Below are 25,995 nucleotides of genomic sequence, written 5' to 3'. Positions count from 1 at the left end.
TTGGTTCCTTTCTGATATCAAAGATTTCATATATTTTTTGCAAAATCGTTTATCTAGGTCTTATCGCGTCGCCATCTTTTAAAAAATCGTTTCGTCGCCATACCTTGGTCTGCTTTTTTTAATGTAGAGCATAATTTTGTATCGAATGGTACAATGGTAACATTATTGTATAAAAAAATTTCATATTTTTTAATATGTTACTCCTCTGATTTTTACATATTTTTTTTACCCAAGGTATTTTACCAAAGATGCTAAAAGTGCAAATGAATATATCATCCCCTGGCTTCATACAATATTCATACTAAGCCTCATTTTCAACCATGTTCCGGTTGATTAAGATTGTTTTTATTTCATGCGAAAGACTTTCGTCTAACTAGTCTTTCGACACTTTTCAACTCATAACGCTGGAAAGACACATTGATTCACATGTTAGGCTAGGACTGCATGATTCTTCCCGACTTTCAACTAGTCAAAATGCCTACCTTAAAGACCGATCTGCAGAGACAGCTCTAAATAAGGTCGTCCGAGTTATGGAAAGATTACTCGAACTGAAATAGTATACTTTGAGACCTTCTTAGATATAAAAGGTGCCTTCGACTTTCGTTTAAGTACTCTTTCATCTTTTCAGCAAGATCTTACTAATTAAAATGTTAAAAAATTTAATAGCAACTAAATTAGAATTGTTACGGCAAGTCAAGTCCAATCAAATGGAACAAGGCACACCACATGACGGAGTAATCTCTACACTACTTTGGCACATTCCTTAAACTCGATTTTTATTGAACTGCACAACAGAGGGACAAAGGTTGATACTGGTACCTGTTATATTTCCAGACGAGATAAATGACATAATAGCAAACGCTTTGGTGTTACTTAAAAACAGATAGCGATCAAGCATACATATCTATACAGTGAGGTTTAACACATCTGGGTGTCGGAGGTAAAGAACAGACCTACTATCACCAAACAACCATTCGACTATATTACACCACACATGGACTTTGATAGATTTTTTAATGTCAGAATTCCTCCTAAGAGCGAATGGTATGGGATACACCAACCAAGTGAAAATATCACCAGAATCTTTACAAATAGTTCTAAGATGTTGGCCCTGGTGTCTTCTGTGAAGAAGCTAAGATAAGTCAATCCCAGGGTACGATCTCAATATTCTTGGCTACATAGGAATTTTTGTCGACAGTCAAACGGCGCTTCTTTCCCTTAACTCATACACCACCATTTCCCTATTAGTCAGACAATGTAAGAAGGATCTGTTACCTATCTTACATTACTCTAGTTTGGGCGCCTGCGCATATAGACTACTATCGAAATGAACAGGAAGAGGAGCTTGCCGTAACGAGATCAATAAGTAATATCGCAGTTGCAAAGACAAGCGAAAATTTGAAACGGTCTTCCATCTTCTCTATTAATACTCTAGCCGCTATGAGAAACAGTTTTTCTTGCAGTTACTTCGTATCCAATTATGGAGAAATATCTGTTTCTAAACTTAATGACATATAGAGATTTCTCACGGCAACAGGTTAGATCTAATATCAAACCATACAACATCTGACGAGTAAAGTGGTCCTGTCAAAACAGAGTCCCTTCGACTCTACTTGGCTGTTTGTATGCAGTATATATCACCTTAACAAACCAACCACACCTTAATAAAACTGGTTTTTATTAACACGACTAATTATTTACAGCAATTGTTGGGATAGAACAAGTTAAACAATAAATGAAATTAATATATACAGAACCAATCATATAAATAATAACCTTCAAATTTAAAATTCGTGATATTAATTACGAGATAATTCAGACATTTTGCTAAAAACTTTTAAAACATGTTGATCAAAGAATAAGCAGCTGTTTTGTAAGGTCGCCGCGAACATCTGTCCGATATTATTATACCCATCATTGTAAAATTTTTCATACTTTCAGTTTCATTTACCCAAAAAAAAAAATCGTTTCAAACTTTATTTACAAACTATAAAATTTTGTATTCGAACGACTTAAGTTATAATAATCATACATTATAATTGCAGCCGGTTTTGGCATTAATATTTCATTGGTTCTATCTGCAAAAATTTCTAGACAGTGATTACTCTTCGACTGTAATTTATCTAAATATAAAATAATTTTAGATTCTGAATTTTTAGAATCGATTTTTTGGACAATATTGTTTTCTCTTAAAACCATTTCCTTCTCTGCATTAGTTTTGAAACCGGAGGGTAAATTTGCTTCCATTATAATCATGTTGGTGGTGATTTCATTTAGCATATTCGAATCGTCATGATAAGTGAAACAAACTTCCAAATTCATTTCTTCATCATTTTTAAATATTGTTTTAGGTTGAATATCAAAATGTTTAAATTCTTCCATATTTAAAATATTATACTGATGATTGAGTTGCACCAATGAGGCACCATTACCCTCCATTTCGAAAGTAATATGACGTGTAGATTGTGGTAACTGAAAAATTAAATAAAAATTTCTTTAGGGAAACTTGATAAACAGACCATGTAATTTAATAAATACCTCAATTACATGCAAATCTAGCAAAGTGTTGGAATTTACTCTGAACACATCCTTTGCCACTTCAGTGCCATTCCGATCTGTGGCACTATAAGAAATCTTTAAATTTACATTTTTAAGATTTTTATATACATCAGAAAACTTCACTAAGGCTTCCATGCCCACGACAGTATCATAAGAAGACGTAAAACCTCCATTAGCATTACGTTGTTCTATCAGCCACTTTAAGATTGAAGTATGATCTCCGGGAGTTTCCAGCAGAGCCATTGCTGAGTACGATGTAATTTCAATATCATCGGCCAAGTTTTGATCATTTGCCGACCACCACTTGAGACCGTTATGCTCTTTACAAAGTGGATTTAATTTGTTTATTAAAGATCGGGCACTGGGATGCTTAGCACGTTTAATAGCAGTTGCTATCAATGATAAGGCATAAATATCCTGGGTGTTGTTCAAGTTTGAAGTTAGGAATTCTACTCCACTTTGTATATTCTTTGCATATTGCGTAGCATATTTCTGAAATTTAAAAAAGACATAAAAAATTTCTCATATATTTAGGAATTGATCAAAATCATTTATATATTTACTTCATTTTCTAAAAACGCCAACAGTATAAAAGCAGTAAGTCCATATGCATTTTTATGTTTTGGATTTAATAAATATCCTGTATAGGGAAACTCTCCATTGGATTTTTGTTGACCGGACAAATATTCCAAAGCTGAGTCAATTACTTTTGTTTCAATCGATATAAATTGCGAAGCTTTAATAAAGTAACGCACCACATAGGCGGTTAACCAAGTATTGGGTTCTTCATCGGTTTCCATGCCAAAGACGCTGTAACCACCATTTTCATGACGAAATGACAATTGTTGTTGGTAAGCAACTTCAATTGATGAACGTAAACTTTCCACTAAACCCTTCTCTTTCGTTAGTTTGTCATTTGCTTTAAGATATTGTAAAATTAAGATTTCAGGAGCAAAATTGACCATATTTTGTTCACCACAGCCAGTGGGCATTTGTATTAGATCATTGAAATTCTCCACTGTGGGCACTAGATAATGACCACCCACAGAAAATGTTATATAATCGGAATCGGGTACACTATCTAAGGGCTCTTTGATACTAAAAGATGATGATATTTTCTCCCCGGCCGGAATACTTAAATATGAAGCTTGATTAATTTGTTTAGGTACACCTTCTGGTTCAACTTTAAGTTTCTGCAGAACAGCATCCGAATTCATGGAACTTGAGGCTGTAACTTTAAGACTTATTTCTCCTGTTTTTATGGGATATATAATAAATTTCACTGTCTTGGCTTTGTCCTCCGGCACTGTAATTAATTTCATTTGTTGTTGATCATCATTTGATTTCTCAACACCCTGTATTGTTGATTCCATAAAATCAAACTCTCCATCATTGTTGTGTAGCATTACTTCTGTGTCAAGTGTCTGATTAGAATAATTATATATTGTTACAGGTATCGTGACAATTTCACCACGTTTCACTGAGTTTGGTAGATTAAGCGATATGAAAAAGTTTTGTATGGTTGTAATATCTGTGGGTCCATTTACTATACCAAATCCTAAAATATCATTATTTGAAAATGCCGTTATGCGCCATGTAGTTATGGCATCCGGTATTTGAAGTGTTAATTTGGTATCGGTTTCGTTGCTGTAGCGAAAGTGTTTTGATATTTTCAATTTAGAAATTATTAAAGAAAAATTACTTACATTAAAAAGTTATCAAATATCCAGGTCTCTGGAAATTTTTGACGAAAACGAAGTGAATATGGTTTTTGAATTACTGGTGACACTCTGACTGTCAACATTTCAAATGGATAATGAGCATTTGTTAAAGTCACCAGTCCAGACGTTAAACCGGGATATACCAAAGCCGGTATGGGAGTATATGAAATTTCATGATTCAACTCATCCAGAATGTCGTTCCTATCTAAGTCGTATGAATTATCCAATAAATATACAGCCAAATCCACTGCCAATATACTGACATACGACTTGGGTTGTGCATTTATAGCAATTGTTACCTCTGAACCAGGCTTGACTTTTTTAGGTGCTGACAGTGTAATCTATTAATGGAACTAATTACTGATATGTACTTTTAAATTGTTAATGGTTCTAAAATAATACCTGATTTTCGAATTCATGGGGAAATCTCAAGAGCATCTCTTCATAATGTAAATTACCTTTGTGAACGTAATACACATAAATAAAGGAACTGGGTATCATTTCAATTGTGGGTGTAATAGTAATGATATGTGACTTTTGATTGGGTGGTACTTTTATATGCTGCGTTCTTATGAGACTTGCATGACCCATTATCGTGTACATCAAATAAGGCAGGTTGACAATAGAGCTGACCTCAATTTGAACAGGTTTTCCAAGTTTAAGTCTGAAATTAAATGATTTATTAAAAGTTCTTTAAATCTTAAACTTATTCTTACTTTTGATCTAGCAGCTTAAGACGACAATAGTATTCTCTGTTATTTAACATTAAATTTTCACTTGTGTAAATGTTGTATAATTCTTCTTTGGAATCTTTGAATTTAAACAAATGATTGGCATTTGGATCGTGTTCAAATTCAAATGTTGCTACACCGTTTTCATCCAAAAATGATTCATACTTTTTACTGCCATGCTCCATGATAACTGGCGTAGTGTGATCTAAAACTGCTGCTCCCGACCAATGTTTAACATAAACACTCAGGCGATAAGGTTTATTATTTTCAAATTCTATTTCCTCATATGGTATATCAATATTATATCGTTGATTATGTAAATTTATATTTTTCTTTTCTTCCTCAGTTCTACCCGTCTGCTTATCGGTTAGTTTTGCCTCGACCTTTAGAGTGTTGGTATCATTAAGATTCGTTTCATTCTTAATATTGAACTCGACAAAACTTAAATTTTCTATATCAATATGTTTGGTTTGTAGAAGTACGTCATCATTCCATAATTCCACTGTATCATTACCTTCTACATGTTTGTCAAATGTATATTTTCCAAAGATCACTACTTTAATATAACCATCCTCTAGGACAACATTCGTTGGAGTTTTAAGGTATACACTGAATTTGGGTAAAACGTAGTCTAAAATTGTTATGCTTTTAAAGTGGGAATAATCGTATTTTCCACCTAGAACTGCTTTAATATCCCATTGACCTAATAAGGGATATTTGGACAATTTGAAATATCCGGTAAAAACGCCATGTGTAAGCGTTATGTTATTAAATAGTTTAACGCGATTTTTCTCCGCATCCTAAAATATAGTATAAAGAAAATTTATTAGTTACATATAAAACCGAATAGATATATGATATATCCAGACGATATATAAAACCAATAAGTCTTTTCGATTTTATTTTAACATAAAACTCACCAATATTTCTATGCTTACGGGATCGCTTATATTTAACGGTCTTGTATGTTCATCCAAAATCAAAACTCGAAAATTAACTATATCTTGTGGTTTATAAATGGCCTTATCAGTTTGTATGTAAATTTTTGGACCATACTCTGGATAAGCGTTTAAAGTACTTTCGTTTTTAAAAATCAAACCGGATAAGCCTTCAGCTTTTAGTTTATAAATTCCATGTAAAAGTTTTTTGGGTAAAAAATCTATTAATTGCGTTTCGTATGGTTTTAAATTTACATCTTTAAACTCATTCAAACTGGGTCCCTCGATGGCAATACGTATAGAACATGGTCCACTGGCGTCATGGAGAGCAACAAAAACGGAATATTTACGATTTGATTTTATAACACCGGGTGCATTAATGGAGTAGTAACTGTTAAATTGAATTTTGCAAATTAAAACATAATCCAACTAAATATACCAAATACGATACCTTTCAGCATTTACAGCTAAAGCTATACATTGCATTAGTAGGATTTTATCAAGTAAATGGCGTTTCATATTTAACTTAATTTTTTTTTTTTTTTTTGAAACAAATATATAATAATTATTTAAGCCGTTTCTAAAGACTGTTTATTATCATTTCGATTAAATAACTAAACTTATTGACAGAAACAAAGAAAGTGTCTGATGATTAAAAAAAAAGCAATGCAGGTAAATATTTAATTAAACAAATATATCGAGATCTTCTGAATCAGTTATCATGTTTTAAAACCTACCTACCTATAAAATGTGTGATCGTATGTTTTGACATTGTGTTTGTAACTCTATCGCTCCATTGTTTAAAACAAGTTCTAAGACCACTAAAAATTTTACCAGATTTCATGAGCTTCATTTCATATTTGATGCAAGCCCCACATTCTCAAATGCTCATGGCAATATCAATATAATACAATTCTAGTAAACGATTAAATCGCGCTAATAACTAAAGACCTCGCTTTATTCTAATCAAATTAAACAGGTTTTTAAATATTCACACGACTAGTCATTTACACTAATTGTCTGAAAAGAACATGTCAAATAATAAACAAAATCAATACACTGAGACAATCGAATAGTTAAAAGACTTTAAATTTTAAAATTGCACAGTGGTATGGAAGGAAAGAGGAAAATAATTCTGTTACTTTTAATAGGATTAGTTTCTTTTGAATCACATTTTCACATGCTGAAATAATGTCGAGTTTAAATATCAAATCACGTGGTGTATCTACAAAGGCCACGGCCTTGGTATGTACAATTTTTTAAAACGATCATATTACTTTGTTATATAGAATCTCTTCATAATGCATGATGAAGAGATAAGGGAAAATGAAAAATCCTTTCCCTGGAATTCTATATTAGCCATGCAATACTCTATTGAAGACCCAGAAACATCAATTACCTAATTAATCAGCTGCCAAGCAGAAGCCTAAAACATAAGGGAATGCGTAAATTGATTAATAAGAGAAGTCCACTGAGCCATATCAGATGATAAAGTTAAATTTAAAATCGTATACTCTCCCAATGTCTAATTTTACATCACATGAGTGCCAGACCACTCGGGAGTAATCGGCAACAAAATAGTGAATATTCACTTCCTAATAACTTTCAAAAAGAGAACATTAAAATTATTTCCTGAGAATGACTTTGGAATCAAATAAAAAAGAACATCCCTCCTAAAACAAGCCTATGTTGAAATCATAACTTCTTCAGTTGTTTTTCAGTACTTCTATGGAGTAAATTTTATTTCTTTTTCGCTGGGTTTGAATGGTTGCTTAAAGTAGTAGTTCACTACACGCGAACAAACAAGTAGTGTCGAAGAGACTCTGTTTTAACCGAACCACTCCGCTCGTCAGATGTAGTATTGCATAGTATAAGAACCATATCAGACATCCTATTAGAAATCTCACGGTATCCAGATATATCACCATGGTTATATATGAAGTAATTTTTAAGAGAACAGTTTCTTTCAGCGAAAAAAGCTTAACATTTGCAGTGAAGGGGGAAGACCATTTTCCCTTTTTCCCTGTCGTTACAACTGCAACAGTGTTCATTGAATAGTAGCCCAAGCCGACTTGCATGTCTGCCTATAACCCAGTGTCCTGTTATTATCAGTCTCGATATAGCCCGTCAACTTCGATTTATAAGTTTTTTGCGTTTCTCATTGAAGGATGGACACAAAATCTTGGCCCCTTTACATGCATCTAGGTTATTCCACCTATATTCAGCCTTTTGAAGATATAATCTAAGGATACTACTCTGGATAAAAACTAACAGGGTTGCTACTGGATCAGCGTTGGTAATATCAAGAGCATATCTCGTTCTGGCAAGCATAACTGCTTGTTAATTTCCATAAAGTCCCTTTACACAGGGACCTAAACAAGAGAAATGTCAGACGTATTTATAAACTAGTAATGGGCGTAACGGGGACCTTTATAAGTTAGAGAGATTTGTGCTGGTACATAACTTATTTGTTTAGATTTTCATCGTTATACTTGTTCTTCTTTTAAAACAGGAATGAGATTTAACGTCATGTTCTAAAGGGGACCTCATTTGAGGGGTACTGTCAAATTTAGACCGATCGACTTAAAATTTGGTAAAGAGAATTTGGCTCATAAGAAACTTACTAATGTTGAGGTAGGAATGTCCGTTAATGTCGTTTTCTGAAAGGGACTTTATATGGCGGTTAGATATTTAAGCTGTTTTTCGCGGGGCCACTTGTATGGGGGCTCTCCGAAAACGTACAACTAACATATTCAATATCAAAACAAGTAAGTATATATAGTAGGGCCTGACCGAACATATGATACCCTACCAGTTAATAGTAAGTAAAAATGTGGATTATTTTTTAATAATAAAGCCTTTAAATGGTTTTTAGCTTTAATTCCTATTTGCGTTTATTGATTTCTAAATCATTTCTGAAGGGGACTTTGTCAAATGCCGCCCGATCATTACGATAACATTCAGTCTTACACAAAACTAAGTTGTACTAATTTTGGTAGAATTACTAGACTATATGACATTATTATGGACTCAAAAACCCTTTTTGGGGGATACGGTTGTAAGGTAAAATAATGAACCGATTTTAACCATTTTCAAAAGGCTTCTTTTTTTTGGCCTGAAGTTTTATCAATTGCGACCTATAGTTTGATTACAAGGTTTACATGGACAGACAGACGGACGGATATAGCTAAATCGATTCAGAAAACGATTCTGAGCCGATTGGAATACTTTAAGGTGGGTATAGAATTAATATTTCAATGTGTAACATACATCAGCACAAACCCAACATACTCTTCCTACAAAAGTGGTGTAGGGCATAAAACATGCATTTGTGGAAAATTTAGCTCCCTAGCTCTTTCCGTTCCGAATCAGACAGACGGACGGAAATGGCTACAAACTGAATGACACCATCTTTTTGAGATAAGAAAAAACACTTTTAATTTATATTTCAACATTATAAAATTGTGTATTAGAACGACTTAAATTATAATAATCATAAACAATTATAGCAGCAGGTTTTGGTTTAATTACATCACTTATTTTTTCGGCTGCAACTTTCAAACAATTCTCAACATTTGCCAACAAATTATCGAAATATAAAATTATTGTGGAATCGGAATTTTTCGATTCGATTCTTTGTATGGATTCATTGTCGTCAATATCGAATTCCGTTGCGGCATCTGAACGAAAACCTGAAGGTAAATTTACTTCCATTATAACCATATTAGTTTTAGTATTTGTCAATTCTGAGGGCATTTGATAAGTAAAACAAATTTCTAACTCCAATTCATGAGGATTTAGCAATTTTACTTTGGGATTTATTAGAAAGTGACGAAACTGAGTTACTTCAATTATGTTGTATTGATAGGAAAGCTGTATTAGAGATTGTCCAGTACCTTTAACCTCGAAACTTATATGACGCGTGGATTTGGGTAACTGAAATCCAAAGTAAATAATTATTGATTGTTATAGAAGAAACGAAAACTTTTACCTCATGTTGTTGTAATATTAGAGCATTATCCGGTTCCACTTTAAAATCTCTGTACTGCATATCAATTCCTTCTTGATCTTGCGCATGATAACGTACAGTCAAATTAACGTTATTAAGATTTTTATATTTTTCAGAAAATTTCACCAATGCCTGAAGACCCACCACCGTATCCTGTGTCGACTTAAAACCACCTTGAGCATTACGTTGTTGTATTAACCATTTTAGTATGGGACTATGATCGCCTGGTGTTTCCACTAGGGCCATTAGAGCATAAGCTGTTATCTCAACATCATTTGCTGTATTTCTATCACCACCCGACCACCACATGAGACCATTGACATCGGTTTTACTTTGTTGTTTTAATTTCTCTATGACACTATCAGCGTTATTATTTTTGGCCATTTTCAGAGCACACGCCACAATGGAAAGAGCATAGACGTCTTTAATATGATTTAAATTAAAATTGAGAAACTCTAAACCTTTTTGAATGGTATTTTGATATTTAAGAGCATATTTCTGAAAATGTATAAGAAGTTTTATTGAAAATATTAATATGATTTTGAATCTGGCATCATTGCGTATAATCAAGATTAATCTCGAATTAATATTTTAAATTTTAAGAAATCGGGATCTATTTTTTATGCAGAATAGGATGGACAATTTTTATACGTTCGGAACGGATCGATCGACAATGTCCCAAGTGGTCTTAGACTTACTTTAAGTTTGCAACAACGTTATATATATGAGATTCGACAAAGCCTCGATACTTACACGATCTTCCAAAAAGCTCAACAACACAAATGCCGTTAGTCCATATTGATTCTGATGTGTGGGACTAAATAGATAACCCTTACGTAGAAATGCTCCGTTTGGCACTTGTTGATTCGCCAAATAATCCAAATCCTTTTCTATAATACGCGTTTCAACGGGAGCAATTCTGGCGGATTTTATGAGAAAACGTACAACATACGCCGTAAGCCAAGTACTGGGCTCACGGTCTGATCTCTCACCAAAAACACTATAACCACCATTTGTATGACGAAACGATAACTGTTGTTGATAACCCATATCGATAAATGAGCGCAGTTTTCTGACCAGCTCCTTTTCCTTTCCCAATTTACCGTTGATCTTTAGGTAATGTAATATTAAAATATTGGGAGCCAAGTTCACCATATTCTGTTCACCACAACCCGAGGGTAAATTAACTAAATCTTGCAAATTATCTAAAGTTGGCACTAAGTAATCACCACCTACCGATAAAGTGATATATTCTGAATCGGGAACTTTTTCCTCGGGAAATAGCAGCAAAAAGAATGATGAAAGCGTTCCATCGGGTGGCACACTTAAGTACATGGCTTTATTGTGATATTTTATTACACCTTCTGGTTCCACTTTAAGTTTTTTCACAATAGCATCGGTAAATAGAGAATTCGTGGCAGAAATTTTTAGGTCTATTTCACCCAATTGTATGGGATTTATATAAAATGTAACAGTTTTACCACCTTCTGCCGAAACCAGCAATTGCTTTATTTGTTTTCGATCATCTTCGGATTTCTCGGCTTCCTGTAAATTTGATTCCATAAAATAGAACTCTTGATTATCATTATACATAACAATTTCAGTGTCCAGAGATTGTTCATGATAATTGAAAATTATTATGGGTATAGCAACAATTTCACCACGTTTTACAGAGTATGGTAAGTTAAGGGTTATGAAAAATGACTTAATGGTGGTAATATCAGTGGGTTCATTGACTATACCAAATCCCTTAATATCATTATTTGAAAATGCCGTAATACGCCAAGTAGTTATAGTATCGGGTATTTGTAAAGTTAACTGGGTACTGCTGTCATGACTGAAATATTAAAGAGAAGATTTAGAAATACACATTTTCAGTATAAGGGTCCATTATTACATTTCCAAATTTTGAAAGATCCATGTTTCCGGAAATTTACTACGAAACTTAGGAGGAAAACTGCTAGCAGGTCTAAACTCAGTGCCGGCTGTAAAAAAGTTAAGAAATATTCACTGTTACAGGATTTTTTTAAGAAACAACTTACGAAGAGTACTAGAGTATGGATAATGTGCATTGGTTAAGGTTATTAGGCCGGATATAATACCCGGATATATGACTACTGCTCTATTCGTATACGATAGATCATTGGCCAATTCTAAAAGTATTTCATGTTTTTTCAAATCATAACTCGGGTCCAGTAGAAAAACACTTAAATCTACTGCCAATATACTAACATATGAGTTGGGTTCAGCTTTTATTTCGATTGTAACCTCTTTGCCAGGTACTACTTCTGTGGCAGCTAAAAGTGATATCTGTTATAAAGCTGTAGTTTAATTCTATTCATATCACTGGAGAATTTTCTTATCTTTACCTGATTTTCAAATTCATGAGGAAATTTAAGCTCTAATTCCTCATATCTTAAGTTGCCATTTTGTATATAGTGAACATATATAAACGATGTGGGTATCATTTCAATGGATGGTGTTATGCGAATAATAAATGATTTTTGATTTGCTGCTACCTTGATCAGTTCCATGTGTACAATCGTTGCATGACCCATTATTGTATACACAAAATAGGGTATCTTTTCGATGGAACTTATTTCGATTTCAATAGTTTTACCTAGACGTGGACTGAGATAGATTTTTAAACGATTATTAAATAAAAATGAATGGAAAAATTTGAGATTCTCGAACTAGAGTTTGATTTGAGTTGCGCTGCATTTGTATCTGACTTTAGAATTTCTACTTTTGTTAGACTCGAAAATATCTCAAAAAGATCCAAAAAATTTTAGACCCTCGGACTATAGTTTCATTGGAGCGTGCGCACAAACGGACGGCCGGACAGACGGGCATAGCAAAATCGACTGAGAAAGTGATTCTAAGCCAATTGGTATACTTTAAGTTGGGTCTAGCTAGGACCAATATTTTTGCAGCACAAACGCATAATACCCTCCCCACTATAGTGGTGTAGGGTAAAAGCTCGAACTTAATTCAGATTCAGCGAAGATCAAACCTTTGGAAAAGTTTACTCTGATTTAAAGACTATTTATACCCTACACCACTTTAGTGGGGAGGGTATATCGGGCTTCCGCTGATGTTTGTAACGCACAATAATATTGGTCCTATACCCACCATAAAGTATACCAATTGGAATCATCATTCATCAGAATCATTTTAGGAGTCAATTTAGCTATGTCCGTCCGTCCATAATAAATCTACAGATCGTAATTTTGAAAATAATTTAATGAAATTCGAAGACCTAGCCTCCAATTTTGGAGATAATTCAATGAAATTTAATTTGGCATATGGTTAACATCGGTCTTTAATATACTCGTATCTCGACAAAAACCTGCAAAACCAAGTTCCATACAAGCTTTGATGATTCTCATGAACTTTAGTATTATAGGGACTCATTGGACCCTAGCCCCTATAAAAAGTCCCATTCAAAATTTGACTTAAATGTCCACAATTTTGTTCAACAATAATGTGGCTTAAGTATATCTGAGGCAGGGCGTAATTTAACTTAAATGCTTTATTAAGAAAACTAAATTCGACTTCATTTTTGTAAATGGTATGATCGGCTTCGCCCGACTATAATATCTTAATTATTACTTTGTCTGCATTAATAATTATATAAACTTACCCTTCTCCAAGCAATTTCAAACGACAATAGTATTCAGTCTCGTTAAGCTTTAAACTTTCATGCGACAAAATATTCGGGAATTTTTCTTGTGAATCTTTATATGTAAATAAATGATCCGACATAGATTTATGATCAAAATCAAACGATGCCACCCCAAAACCATCTAAATACGATTCATATAGTTTATTGCCATGTTTCATTACAACCTTTGTCTCACGATCCAATACAGCTGCACCCGACCAATGCTCAACATGAGCTTTCAAACGATATGGTTTATTATTACGAAATTCGATTTCTTCTTTTGGTATTCTAATATTATATTTTTGATTTTTTATATTCACATAACGTTTTTCACTTTGCATTATGCCCGTTAAATTTTCGGTAAATTGTACTTCTATTTTAAAACTTTTATAATCTTTTGTTGTATCAAAATGAAACTCTACAAATCCTACACTTTCCACCTCGAGTTGTTTTGTTTCCAGAAGTTTGCCATTCCAGTTATCCCATAATTCAATTCTGGCATATCCTGCCACATATTTGTCGTAAGTATATTTACCATAAAAGCCAACTTTAAGACTACCATCTTCACGTAATATATTTTCGGGAGATTTTATGTGAATACTGAATTTTGGTAAAACATATTTTTGAACTGTTATGGTTTTGTAATGGGAGTAAGCATATTTTCCGCTTATTATAACTTTAATTTTCCAAAGACCTAAAACTGGATATTCAGATAGGGGAAATTGTCCTGTATATACACCTTTTTGAAGCGATATGTCTTTAAATTGTTTGACACGATTATCAAGATTATCCTGGAAAACAAGAGACAATTTTCAGTTAACTAATCATTCAAGATTGAAAATGCTCCATTATTTCTCTTTTTTCAAACTTTTCCAATAGTTAAAAGATTGTCAGAGATGGAAAGATGCCCAGCAAAAATTAGGTAATAACTTTCAATTGTAATTACTTACCTAACAACATACTTTTCAATGACTACTACATATCGTCTGGATTACATACAGGTGGTCTTATAAAGACTTACTAATAATGTGTCATATAAATACTTACTAATTCATTAGTCATTTTATTCGTGAAGCTATAGATGCTGTATACTTTTTTCTTGAGATTTAAAACGACTACTTTTTATTATTACTTGTGGTAAGTACTTGCCTTCAATGACATCACCGTGTTCAATAATGACTTAAAATGCTTTTGTGTAAGTAAATTTTAGCATTTTAACCCCTTATATGATAATGAAAGTTTTTGCTAGGTAGAAATAGAGTTTAAAATCATTAGTTTTTTTTACTCACCAATATCTCAATACGTATGGGTTCCTTTATTTTTAAAGGTCTTGTATGTTCATCCAATATTACAACACGAAATTGTACCAAATCTTTTGGTTTATAAATCGCCTTATCAGTTTGTATATAAATATGTGGACCATAATCGGACTGTACGTTTAAAATACTTTCATTTTTAAAAATCAAACCCGAAATACCTTCCGCTTTTAATTTGTATTCACCTGGCGATAGTTTATGTGGCATAAACTCTATTAGTTTCGATTCAAGCGGATTCACATAAACATCTTTGGTCTCGTTAAATGATAAACCCTCAATGGTCACACGCATCGTACAGGGCTCATCGGCATTATGTAGTGTTACTGTTACGGGATATTTACGATTCGATTTAATTGTACCCGGTGCGATTATAGTATAATAACTAAAAATGGAACGATGTATATAGTTTAAATTAATTATGTAATTTATTTTTAGAATAAAAACAAAATCTAGTGGTAGCACGTGACTTAAATTTAACACCTTTTACTGATGACAACTGTTAAAAGTTGTACGAATATAAAGGAGTATTGAAGAAGCCAAACTGGTTTCATATTTATTAGGTTTTCTAAATGCTACGTCTTGACGATTTTAATAAACATTTCGTACTGAATTAATTTATTCTTTTGAAAACGGTTTTTTTTTTCGTATCTGATAATAATAAAACAATACATACGTATAAACATATATATGTATATAGGTGGGTTTAAATAAAAACAAACACATATAGCTTATCATGAATATGTATCACTGGGTCAAAGAAAATTATTTTAAAATAATTTTAATTTTTATTTCTAAAGGGCTTTGGTCGGTCATAATTTTATGCACAATTTCTCATTAAAAGACATTTTTATACTCACTGTTAAAAAAGGTATATTGATTTAGTCATTCTATTTGTAACACATCGAATTATTGCTCAAGGAGTAACAGTTCATAATTGATCCTTCGCTTCGGTCTACGGTACTATAAAAGATCATATGCCAAATTTCACTGAATTATCTCCAAAATTGCGACCTGTAGTTTGATTATAAGGTTTACAAGCACTATTAGGTTGTTCAGTTGTATGGGGGCTGGGTGAAATAATGGACCGATCGTAACCATTTTCAAAAAGCTTCGTCCCTGGGACAATGTACCAAATTTCACTGAATTAACCTCAAAATTGCGACCTGTAGTTTGATTACAAAGTTTACATGTACATACAGACAGACAGACGGACGGACTTTAAGGTGGGTATAGGACCAATATTAGTGTGCGTTACAAACATCAGCACAAACCCAATATACTCCCTCTTTAGAAACATAAATCTCTGAACTAAATTGTATGATTATCGGTACGAAATTGTTCTAATTTTCCATAAAAGTTTTACTTCTAAAATTCGATCAGTTCATAATGGATCTACATAAATATTTGGTATTTATAAACGCTTCGAATGGTTTAGTATGATAATTATTTAAACTAACTTCAATCTTTAAATGTAAAAGATATTGATCCATAATGGATCCAACTCTCTATTGAACTGCTATTCCGTAAGTTATTCTAAAGTTCATAATAGTAAAGAATAATTGTAAATTGCTATTGGTGTAATCTGATACTATTTCTGATAAAAATTCACCAATAACGCCAATAGAAGTGAAAATTTTGTTCCCTTCAAATTTTCATTTCCCTCTAAGGGATAATTGCTATCGTGAACTTCTTGTGGACAATTCATTCACAATAGTTGATTTTGTATGGAACAGCTGTTCAATGTTTACAAAATTTCATCAACAAATTTCACAACAGAGGATTTTTTTCACGACCATAAAGTTAGTAAACCAAAAAAGTGAAAAAGGAACATATTTCACGTGAAATGATAATTGGCGATAAGGGTGGTTAGTTAACACTAAATGGTTGGCAAGATTTTCGTGAAAAAGTTTTCTTTAACAAAATTTGTGATCTTTAGACCGATAAGCCTATGGGAACTCCTATAGTGGGCTCCAGATAGAAGGATGTATTAAAAATTCAACGACGTATATTTATGATGCTTTAAGTTTCCTTCCGTCCAAACATTGTCATTAAGTATGTTAAACGGAAACTCCCGATTTCCGAAAATTATCAGATGTTGCCGAAATTTGGGATTTTTAAAAAGGAAACATTACTGTTGCATTATGCAACTATATTAAAAATTGATCCTAAAATTTTCTTTGATCCGGCCCTACTATCTATGTTCCACCTCTTTCGATTTTATTATGATCTTACAGGCAATACAAAGGACATCCAGGACCCGAGTATAGTAAGTTGTTCACATGGTAATACACTGCCTGCAATACATAACCTATAATTTCTGTACGAGATAAAGTAAATGTTGAGCAACTATGGTCAGAGCTTTTATACATATATCAAGCATTTACATATATCGGCGTCAGCCATGTACATATATAAAGTGTTTCTTATAAACACGAGAAAGTGGCTAGTAGTCGTCTTTAGCTTTCCTTATGGTTAGAAATTAACTACTTGAGGTCAGGCCAAAACGGCAGGCTTTCACATAGAATATAAATCTCTTCACAAACTATATATGTATGTAGCATACATGGGAATTTTTCATTAAGCATTAAAATTTCATTACCATTTATAAAAAAAATTGTAATGAAAAATATTTTAAGTACCATTTAATGAAAATTATATTTTTTTCATTATAACTTTTTTTGATAATGGTAATGAATTTGATAATGAATTTTCAAAAACAAATTTAATTAGTATTTATAATTGTCGAAAAATATATTAAGGAAAATTTTTCGAAGATTCGAGGTTTGAAAGCTTTTAAAACCAGTTTTCGTAGCCCAAATTGGCTGAAATTTTGCAGTCATAAGTACATCTGATGACAATACAATAATATGTTCGAATATTCAAAATTAAGTTCGAAATTTCGAAGTTATTTTCGAAATTTTTTTTATGTTTTTAAATTAATCTCTGTGTCATAAAAACCTAAAAAAAATTTCAAAAATTCGAACTCGTGTTCGAAAAATTTTTAAAGCTGTTAAAACTAGTTTTTCTAATCCGAATGTGAAGAAATTTGCCATACATGATTTCACCTAATGACAATACATCGGATATTCGAAATTAATTTCGAAATTAGAACTAATGTTCGAACATTTTTAAAATCCATTGAATAATGGTAATGAAAATTTATTTTTAAAAAATTACTAATGAAATCGTTTCATTAAAAACCATTACCATTAGACAAAATAATGCTAATGAAATCGTCAATTAATTAATCGATATAATTAACTACTCCCATGTATGGTATGTAGGGTAGAGGGGGGATCATTCACCATTTGGGGCACATCTGTTAATGGGAATAACTTGAAAACCGAACAATCGATTTTATCACGTTATCAAGTTTTGTTTTCGTTTATCGATTGTCTATCATCCCTGAAAGTTTGAAATATTAACTTTACACATGACGGGAGGCGGACGTGATTAATTGTTTTTCAAAGGTCTGCGAAAATATTAATAAGTCATAATAGTTTTTTCGATAACATCATTTGAAGCTCGAAAAAATGTTAAAATAAACTCCGGAACTGCCCCTGGGGCACATTTGCCAATTACATAGTAATGTCTGTGATGTTGAACAAAATTTGGTTAAAATATAGAAAAAATCAATTAGAATTTGTTTTAACTTTTTTCTTAAGTTATGATAAATAAACAATAAACATAGTTTTATTATACCCTAATCCACTTTAGTGGGGAGGGTATATTGGGTTTGTGCTGATGTTTGTAGCGCACAATAATATTAAAGTATACCAGTCGGCTCAGAATCATTTTCTGAGTCGATTTAGCTATGTCCGTCTGTCTGTTCATGTAAACCTTGTAATCAAACTGCAGGCCGCAATTTTGAAGATAATTTAATAAAATTTGGTACATGATCTTCTATTGTCCCTATTGAAAATGGTTAAGATCGGTCCATTATTTCACCTAGCCCCAATACAACTGTATTCTCGAATAGGTCTTGTAAACATTGTAATCAAACTACAGGTCACACTTTTGGAGATAATTCAATGAAATCTGGCGCATGATCTTCTATTATACAATAGACGAAGCCTATTGAAAATGATAAACATCGGTCCATTATTTCACCTAGCCCCCATACAACTGAACCCCCGAATAAAGCTTGTAAACCTTATAATCAAACTACAGGTCGCAATTTTGGAGATAATTCAATGAAATTTGGCACATGATTTTTTATGGTACTGTAGACGAAGCTTATTGAAAATGGTTAACATCGGTCCATTATTTCACCTAGGCCCCATAGAAATGAACCCGCCAAATATTGCTTTTAAGTTCATAATTACGTTTAATATAGTCGTATCTCCACAAAAAGCTGCAAAACCAAGTTCTATACTAGTCTTGATGACCCTGATGAACTTTATAATTATAGGGCCTCATTTGACCATAGCCCCTCTAAAAAACCCCCCTCAAAATTTTACTTAAATATCCACAGTTTTATTAAACAGTAAATGGCTTAAGTATATCTAAGGCAAGGTACAATTCAACTTAAATGCTTTATTATGAAAACTAAATCACATTATATTCGTATACAGGTGTAGGGTATTATATGGTCGGCCTCGCCCGACTATAGTTTCTTACTTGTTTTTATATATTTATGTTTTATTTTACTAATAACAAATCTACCCCATCCCCTTGGCGTATTTACCCCATGGGTGAGAAAAGTTTCAAAAATATGTACATTAAAATGAGTTAGGAAATATCGAAAGGAATAAAACTAAAGCCAACATATCTAAGTATTCGAACCAAGAAATAAATTAAAATTATGTATTGCCGTTTTAATTTGAGGTCGTCTCAAAAAAAAAGTGGCATATGGTCCCCTTTTTACACTATATGGGATTTTGATGAAATTTTTCACCAAATTTAGTACTATTGAATAATAATCAATAGTACTATTGAATAATACCCACCGAACAACTATACAGGGTTTTATTATTCCATCCCCAGACCCACTATGCTTAAGCTTATAATGTTGAATATAATCTTTCTTAATTATGATAAATGATATACCGGTTAAGTAATAAAAAAAACAGCAACGATACATAAATAATATTTTAAAATTTATTTAAATTTATCAAAAAAATCTGTGAATAAACTCGTATAAAATTCTCTTTAGATATAAATTCATATAAATATGTATGTTAGTTAATTGACAAAAAAATAAACAATGAATTTATAGACAAATGTTTAGAATACAAACAAAAAAATATTATTTATTACGACAGTAAGAGAAATTAATCCAAAAAATAACATATTCAGTTTTAATATTATTTAAATCAACTTAGTTGTATTCTATAATACTACAATTTCACTTCCAAAAAAATAGCATAAAAATTACTTCTTTAGAATGTCTTTGGGTCTGCTTGACTTTTTCAATACTTCCATAGAATAAATTCTACATCTTTTTCGCTTCATTGGAAGTTCTGTTTTGATTTTTCAATTAATTTACATTATTTAAATATTTGGCAATAAAATTACAGATACATATCTTTAACAATTACTTTCTAATATATATTTAAATAAATTAGTGTGTAGAAGAGTGTATGAACATCGGTTTAAATCGAATAAATTTCATAACTATTATACGATTAATCATCATTGGGGATTTTTCAGATTTTGTCTTATCAGTGGGATTTTTATAAATTATTATTTAAAATTAATCTTAGTTCTTTATTAATTTTGTGAATGTGCTGAGAATGAAAATTAGTGTATTTTAAATACATTCACTACAACATGAAATAGTTATGATCATTCATATGTTAACATGTTAACGTTATAGGTATTCGATAGATTAATCGAATAAATTTAATGATGTTTATTGTTTTTACAGGATTTTTTTCTCTATTAAGATTATCTTCTATATATACATATATAAAACCGTTGCGATGCTGACTGATTAATTAATAATCGCACAGTCCAAACGGCTGAACCTAGAATCAAATTAGAAATTTTGACATAAGATGTGTTTTTGGGTTATGTAGATCCACTAAAGAGGGATTTTTAGAAATTTGTACATTTGGGGGTAACAAATGTAAAACAGTAAACTTTATTAATTAGTGATACAAACAAACATTTTAATTCACATGTTTCTACTCTTAAAACAAGTACGAATGTATAGTGGGACATTGCCGCCTATATGATACCCTACGGCAGTCAGTATGTTTAAAAAGTGGATAATTAAAAAAAAAAGCATTTAATTTAACCGTATTGTGAGATATTTTTACGTATAATTGACAAAAAAGAGATTTTCTACAAGAGGGCTCATAGGGGAGTAAGTTTTAATATAGGCCTATCCTTATAAATTTTGGCAAAGGAATTTACGTTTACCCCAAAGTTATTTATGTAGGTTTTAATCGTTTTGTTAGAAATTATAAGTGAATTTTGACTTTCAAGACATTTTCTGAAGGGGAGTTTGTACGGGGACTAGGGTCAAATGTGGTCCGATCACATTAAAAATTAGTAGTGTCATTCATCGTTCTATAAAACTAACATTTAACGAAAGTGAAAGTGATTCTGAGCTGATTGGTATACTTTAAGGTGGGTCAGGAACCAGTATTTTTGGGTGTTACAAACATCAGCACAAACGCATAATACCCCTCCCAATATAGTAGTGCAGGGTATAATGAGCAGAAAGGTGCTAGGTACTTTTTTAAAATTCGAACTTCTAAGGAGTAAAAAAGAGTAACAAATGTGATTTTGTTATCTTTTTTGACCTCTAATAACCTTTTAACTAATTAATGTAATATTTTTTTTTGTAAACAATTTGTCCATATCAAATCTATCTATCTATCTATCTATCTATCTATCTATCTATCTATCTATCTATCTATCTATCTATCTATCTATCTATCTATCTATCTATCTATCTATCTATCTATCTATCTATCTATCTATCTATCTTTCTATCTATCTATCTATCTATCTATCTATCTATCTATCTATCTATCTATCTATCTATCTATCTATCTATCTATCTATCTATCTATCTATCTATCTATATTTATGCATTTGAATTTGTAATAATGTTTATTTTCCATACCTGGTAGATGACAGATGTGATTATCGCTGCAACTTGTAAATTATTTTCAACAGATGTATATTAACTGATACGAGTACGTAAACATAAATTACGTCAGAAACTTGGGATTTTACTTTTCTTCTTAAATTTTCGTAGAAACGATTTAAAAACGCCAATTGAATTGTTTGTTTTGCTCTATTATTCGTAATACAATTAAGAAAAAGCCGGTCGTAAACAATGTTGCCAATATATTGTCTAGTTTATTTCTACTGTAAAGAAAATTTTTACTTGTAAGTTAGGCATAATTAAGCGGGTCTCTGAAAGAAAAAATAAATGCTTCCCTGGAAGAGAAACATATTATCGTCCATCGAATCACCAAAGAGAAAAGTGTTTAAACCGCACTGCTGGTAACACTGTTATTAAAAGATAAGCAGAATATTTGTTTACTCTTAATTAATTGATATACAGACCAGTAAAAGATGAGTAAACAAAATGATAACGATTTGCGACGACAGCTTTAATGTTAATAATGGACATAAATAGCCTAAAATAATGTAACCATAAACCTTTTTTTGCTGCATTAACAAAACGTGTGTATATCTCTGAAACTTATTGACTGGGGTGGATATTTATGACCTTAGTCTCCAGAATGATAATTCTATAGGGTAATAAGATTCAAGATTATTTATAATTTGATACAAAGAGATTTAGTTTAATACAAATATTTGGTTAAAGGAGAAGTGGACTTGTAATAGTGGGTGTAACACCATAACCATATAGATTAAATACTAAAATGAGGAATTTTGACATCCGTATGAATATTCGGGGTCAATGTGCGAAATGTGGTCGTATATTATGTTTTATTTCCTATTAGATTTAAAATAAAATTTCTTCATTTCATTATATGCCGTCTGTCGCTTAATTGTGTTTACAACATGAGATAGAGATACAAAAAAGTATAAAGAGCTTTTTAAGTGACTAGACTAGTCACTAGAATCAATAAAAAAAAAACAACAACAACAAAAAAACTCAGATTTCTTTTAAATAAGTATCTCGTTGTATAACAAATAAAACTCAGTTGTAGTTTAACTCAAGTCCAGTTTGGATCTGATGCTAAAGAAACAAACATTTTGAAACCGGTCGGTCGCGAGTCGTTTTATTTATTTTATTAAAGTGTTTTTTTTTTAATAAATATTTTAAATAAATTTTTTAAATAAATAACAACAAAATTTAAAAACAATTAATAATTGCAAGTGTTAATTAGAGTTAAAAAAATTGAAAATTAAACAAAAAATCATGAAGCGAACATTAAGTTTCGCTTTAATATTTTTACAAATATTAATATTTGTTAATGCCAGCGGGTAAGTTTATTATTATATTATTATTTGTTTTTTTTTTAATCATAAATTAATTTTTTTTATTTAATTGTTAAACGTGATTTGTTATTAATTGCTTAAAAACAATTAAAATTCTAAGAATTTTTATTTGTTCGAAATAAAAACAAATAAATAAATGTTTATTTTTTTGGAGTTTTAAAAAGTGTGTTTCATCTTTTTTTTTTGTGTATTGACACTTTTTTATTTTGTGTAAATTAATGTGTTATCAGTTATGTTAGCAACGAAGGTCAAAACTGGTTTTTCCCCCAAAGAGTATAAATTTAAATTTATTTTAATATTGTTTTTGTTTCTTCTTGCTGTATCAGCTGTTTGTGATAAAGAAACGAAGCCAACTTTAAGATCTTTAAGAATTCATTATAAATACACTTAAGTTCAAACTTGATAATATACAAAAATTATACTAAATTGAAATAATCTTATGAATACAAAAACTTGTCTATACCCAGCTTAACTGAGTCTTTTTTGATTCCTTTTGAAGACCTAAAAGTGAGCAATAAGTACTTAAAAAATTATCCGATATGATGACTATATGTTTATATCATACCCGGCAAAAATAAAACGAAGTACTTCCAAAAGAATAACATTTATCACCACTTCAAAAGTAGCACTAAGTGAACTTGCTTATCTTCTGTGGAAGTGGTGTTTATTTACTTCCAAAGAAGCGAACTGATTTTTTTCTTAATTAAAACCAATTTATTTTAGAGTTGATTGATAAATGAGGGTAATTTATTTATTTATATTAGTATTATTTAAGTGAAATTAGTTGTATTCTATAATACTACAATTTTACTTCCTAATTAAAAAAAATCAATAAAATTACTTCCTGAAAATCACTTCAGATGTGGTGAATTTGGAATCAAATAAAAAAAAAAACATCCCTCCTATGACGTGCCTGTGTTGAAATCATCAGTTCTTCAGATCCTTTTCAGTATTTCCATAGAGTAAATTCTACTTCTTTTTCGCTTCTTTGGATGTTCTTTTTTTTTTTTGCTGGGTATTGTAAGCAGTTGAAAGATCTAAAATTGTTTCTTATTCAAAAGCGATTGGAAGCTAATTAAAAAAGTGTACATCAACCATAAATCATAAATAGATCATCTACACACAATATTACTTGCTCTGCGGTCACCACAAAATTAAGCATAAAATAGAATAATATTGTACCGCAAGCGATTTTACGATGCAACTAGGGATGCCAAACGGGAATACCCGATTCCTGAAAATACCGGAATTTTCGGGATTTGAAAGTACCGAAAACCGGAAATTTTAAAAATGAAATCCCGAGGATTTTAAAATCTAAATTTCCTCTAATTTTATATTATAAAATATTTAATAAAAATAAGCAGTATCATAAAATTTTAAACATTTCGGACTATTTTTAAATCGAATGACATTATTCATTGAGTAATTAACTTAAGAAGACTCTACTAACTTACAAGCTGAAATATGAGGCGACCCTGATAAAATTTGGAGGATAAATTTACGGTCACATAAAATGTATTTACGCAGAATTTCACTATGGCAGAAGGGGGGGTTTATAAGGAGGCTTGGGTAAAAAGAGGCCTGAAATTTAATAGGGTCTTCAAGCCTAGTATAAAACTTAGTTGTGCCGGTTTTTGTCGATACACGAGTATATTAAACATAATTATGAGCTACTCGGGAAAAACCCAATATTGGGAGGGTATATTGGGTTTGTCCCGACTAAAGTGGTGTAAAATATAAAAAGGACAATAAATAGACATTGATACTATCGGATATGGGTATATCAGTAAACCTGTTAATAAGATGGCGAGATAATAATTCTCTTATTTGGGTAAGAGGACGCGATATATAACTGGAAATAATATTGCTAATAACTTGGCAAAAGCTGGAACTACGATGGCTATACTTGATATAGACCAGTTTTGTAGTGTTTCCCTTGTGGACATTAAAACCCGATATTCAGCTCAAGACGGTTGGTCACATGGGTGGTGCATTTAGAAAGCACTGTATTTATATAACTATTTTTTTTTATTTTTAGTACTTTGAATTAATTTGTTTTCCAAAAATTTCACAAAATGCTTTATTTCCGTGATCACATTGCATTAACTGTCTATAAAGCGAATGGTGTTCTCGGATTTATGAAACGATGGTCGAAAGAATTTTCTGACCCATACATTACTAAACACCTTTATACATCTTTGGTTCGTCCTATTCTTGAATATGGATCAATTATTTGGGATCCCTGTTATAATATCCATTCAAATAGTATTGAAACTATTCAAAAGCAATTCTTAATTTTTTGTTTATGTGGTCTTGGCTGGAATTCACTCGTGCTACCGTCTTATGAAAGCAGACTCAATCTAATAAAGTTACCAACACTAAAAAGTCGTAGATTAATGCTGGGTATTTCATTTTAACTTGGATTAATCCGTGGTGATATTGAATCGGAGTTCTTGCTTGGTAAAATTAATTTTAATGTCCCATCTCGACCAACCCGTAACTTTCAACCGTTGAAAATAATGTACTATAGCTCCGTGTATGCTAACAACGACTCCTTTCGCCGCATATGTGAAAATTTTTACAAATGTTATCATTTAAAAGATTATTCGGAAAGTAATGCTAAT

At 31.6% G+C, this 25,995-nt stretch overlaps 3 protein-coding genes across 15 annotated transcripts in view; 1 reads left to right on the top strand and 2 right to left on the bottom strand.

Annotated features, from left to right (window-relative positions):
- Window positions 1-1,714: 1,714 nt before the first annotated feature.
- Window positions 1,715-6,873, bottom strand: LOC111687576 (CD109 antigen-like). The gene is made up of 8 exons (XM_023450017.2): window positions 6,401-6,873; window positions 5,932-6,340; window positions 4,997-5,811; window positions 4,683-4,944; window positions 4,266-4,621; window positions 3,123-4,206; window positions 2,539-3,051; window positions 1,715-2,472 (listed from the first exon to the last, which is right to left on the bottom strand). Exons 1-8 carry the CDS (start codon window positions 6,466-6,468, stop codon window positions 1,981-1,983), a joined length of 3,999 nt encoding a protein of 1,332 aa, XP_023305785.2. The 5' UTR covers window positions 6,469-6,873; the 3' UTR covers window positions 1,715-1,980.
- Window positions 6,874-9,367: 2,494 nt separating this feature from the next.
- Window positions 9,368-15,541, bottom strand: LOC111687577 (C3 and PZP-like alpha-2-macroglobulin domain-containing protein 8). Its single transcript, XM_023450018.2, has 9 exons — window positions 15,419-15,541; window positions 14,912-15,320; window positions 13,602-14,413; window positions 12,328-12,589; window positions 12,001-12,268; window positions 11,856-11,943; window positions 10,712-11,795; window positions 9,941-10,456; window positions 9,368-9,885 (listed from the first exon to the last, which is right to left on the bottom strand). Exons 1-9 carry the CDS (start codon window positions 15,487-15,489, stop codon window positions 9,391-9,393), a joined length of 4,005 nt encoding a protein of 1,334 aa, XP_023305786.2. The 5' UTR covers window positions 15,490-15,541; the 3' UTR covers window positions 9,368-9,390.
- Window positions 15,542-23,091: 7,550 nt separating this feature from the next.
- The window catches only part of LOC111687584 (CD109 antigen-like), a 47,864-nt gene continuing 44,960 nt past the window's right edge, over window positions 23,092-25,995 (top strand). For 11 of the 13 annotated variants that reach the window (XM_023450030.2, XM_046945041.1, XM_023450028.2 and 8 more), the window contains exon 1: window positions 23,092-23,356. In XM_023450030.2, coding sequence (XP_023305798.2) covers window positions 23,292-23,356 — 65 coding nt within the window. In that variant the 5' untranslated portion in view covers window positions 23,092-23,291. The remainder of the gene's footprint in view (window positions 23,357-25,995) is intronic. The other 2 variants (XM_046945048.1, XM_046945044.1) reach the window with 1 other exon arrangement.

The sequence above is a fragment of the Lucilia cuprina genome, chromosome 2 (assembly GCF_022045245.1).
Source record: "Lucilia cuprina isolate Lc7/37 chromosome 2, ASM2204524v1, whole genome shotgun sequence".
Lineage (NCBI taxonomy): Eukaryota > Metazoa > Arthropoda > Insecta > Diptera > Calliphoridae > Lucilia > Lucilia cuprina.
The sequence above is the reverse complement of the archived record's forward strand: the minus strand, read 5'-3'. Positions and strand labels throughout refer to the sequence as shown.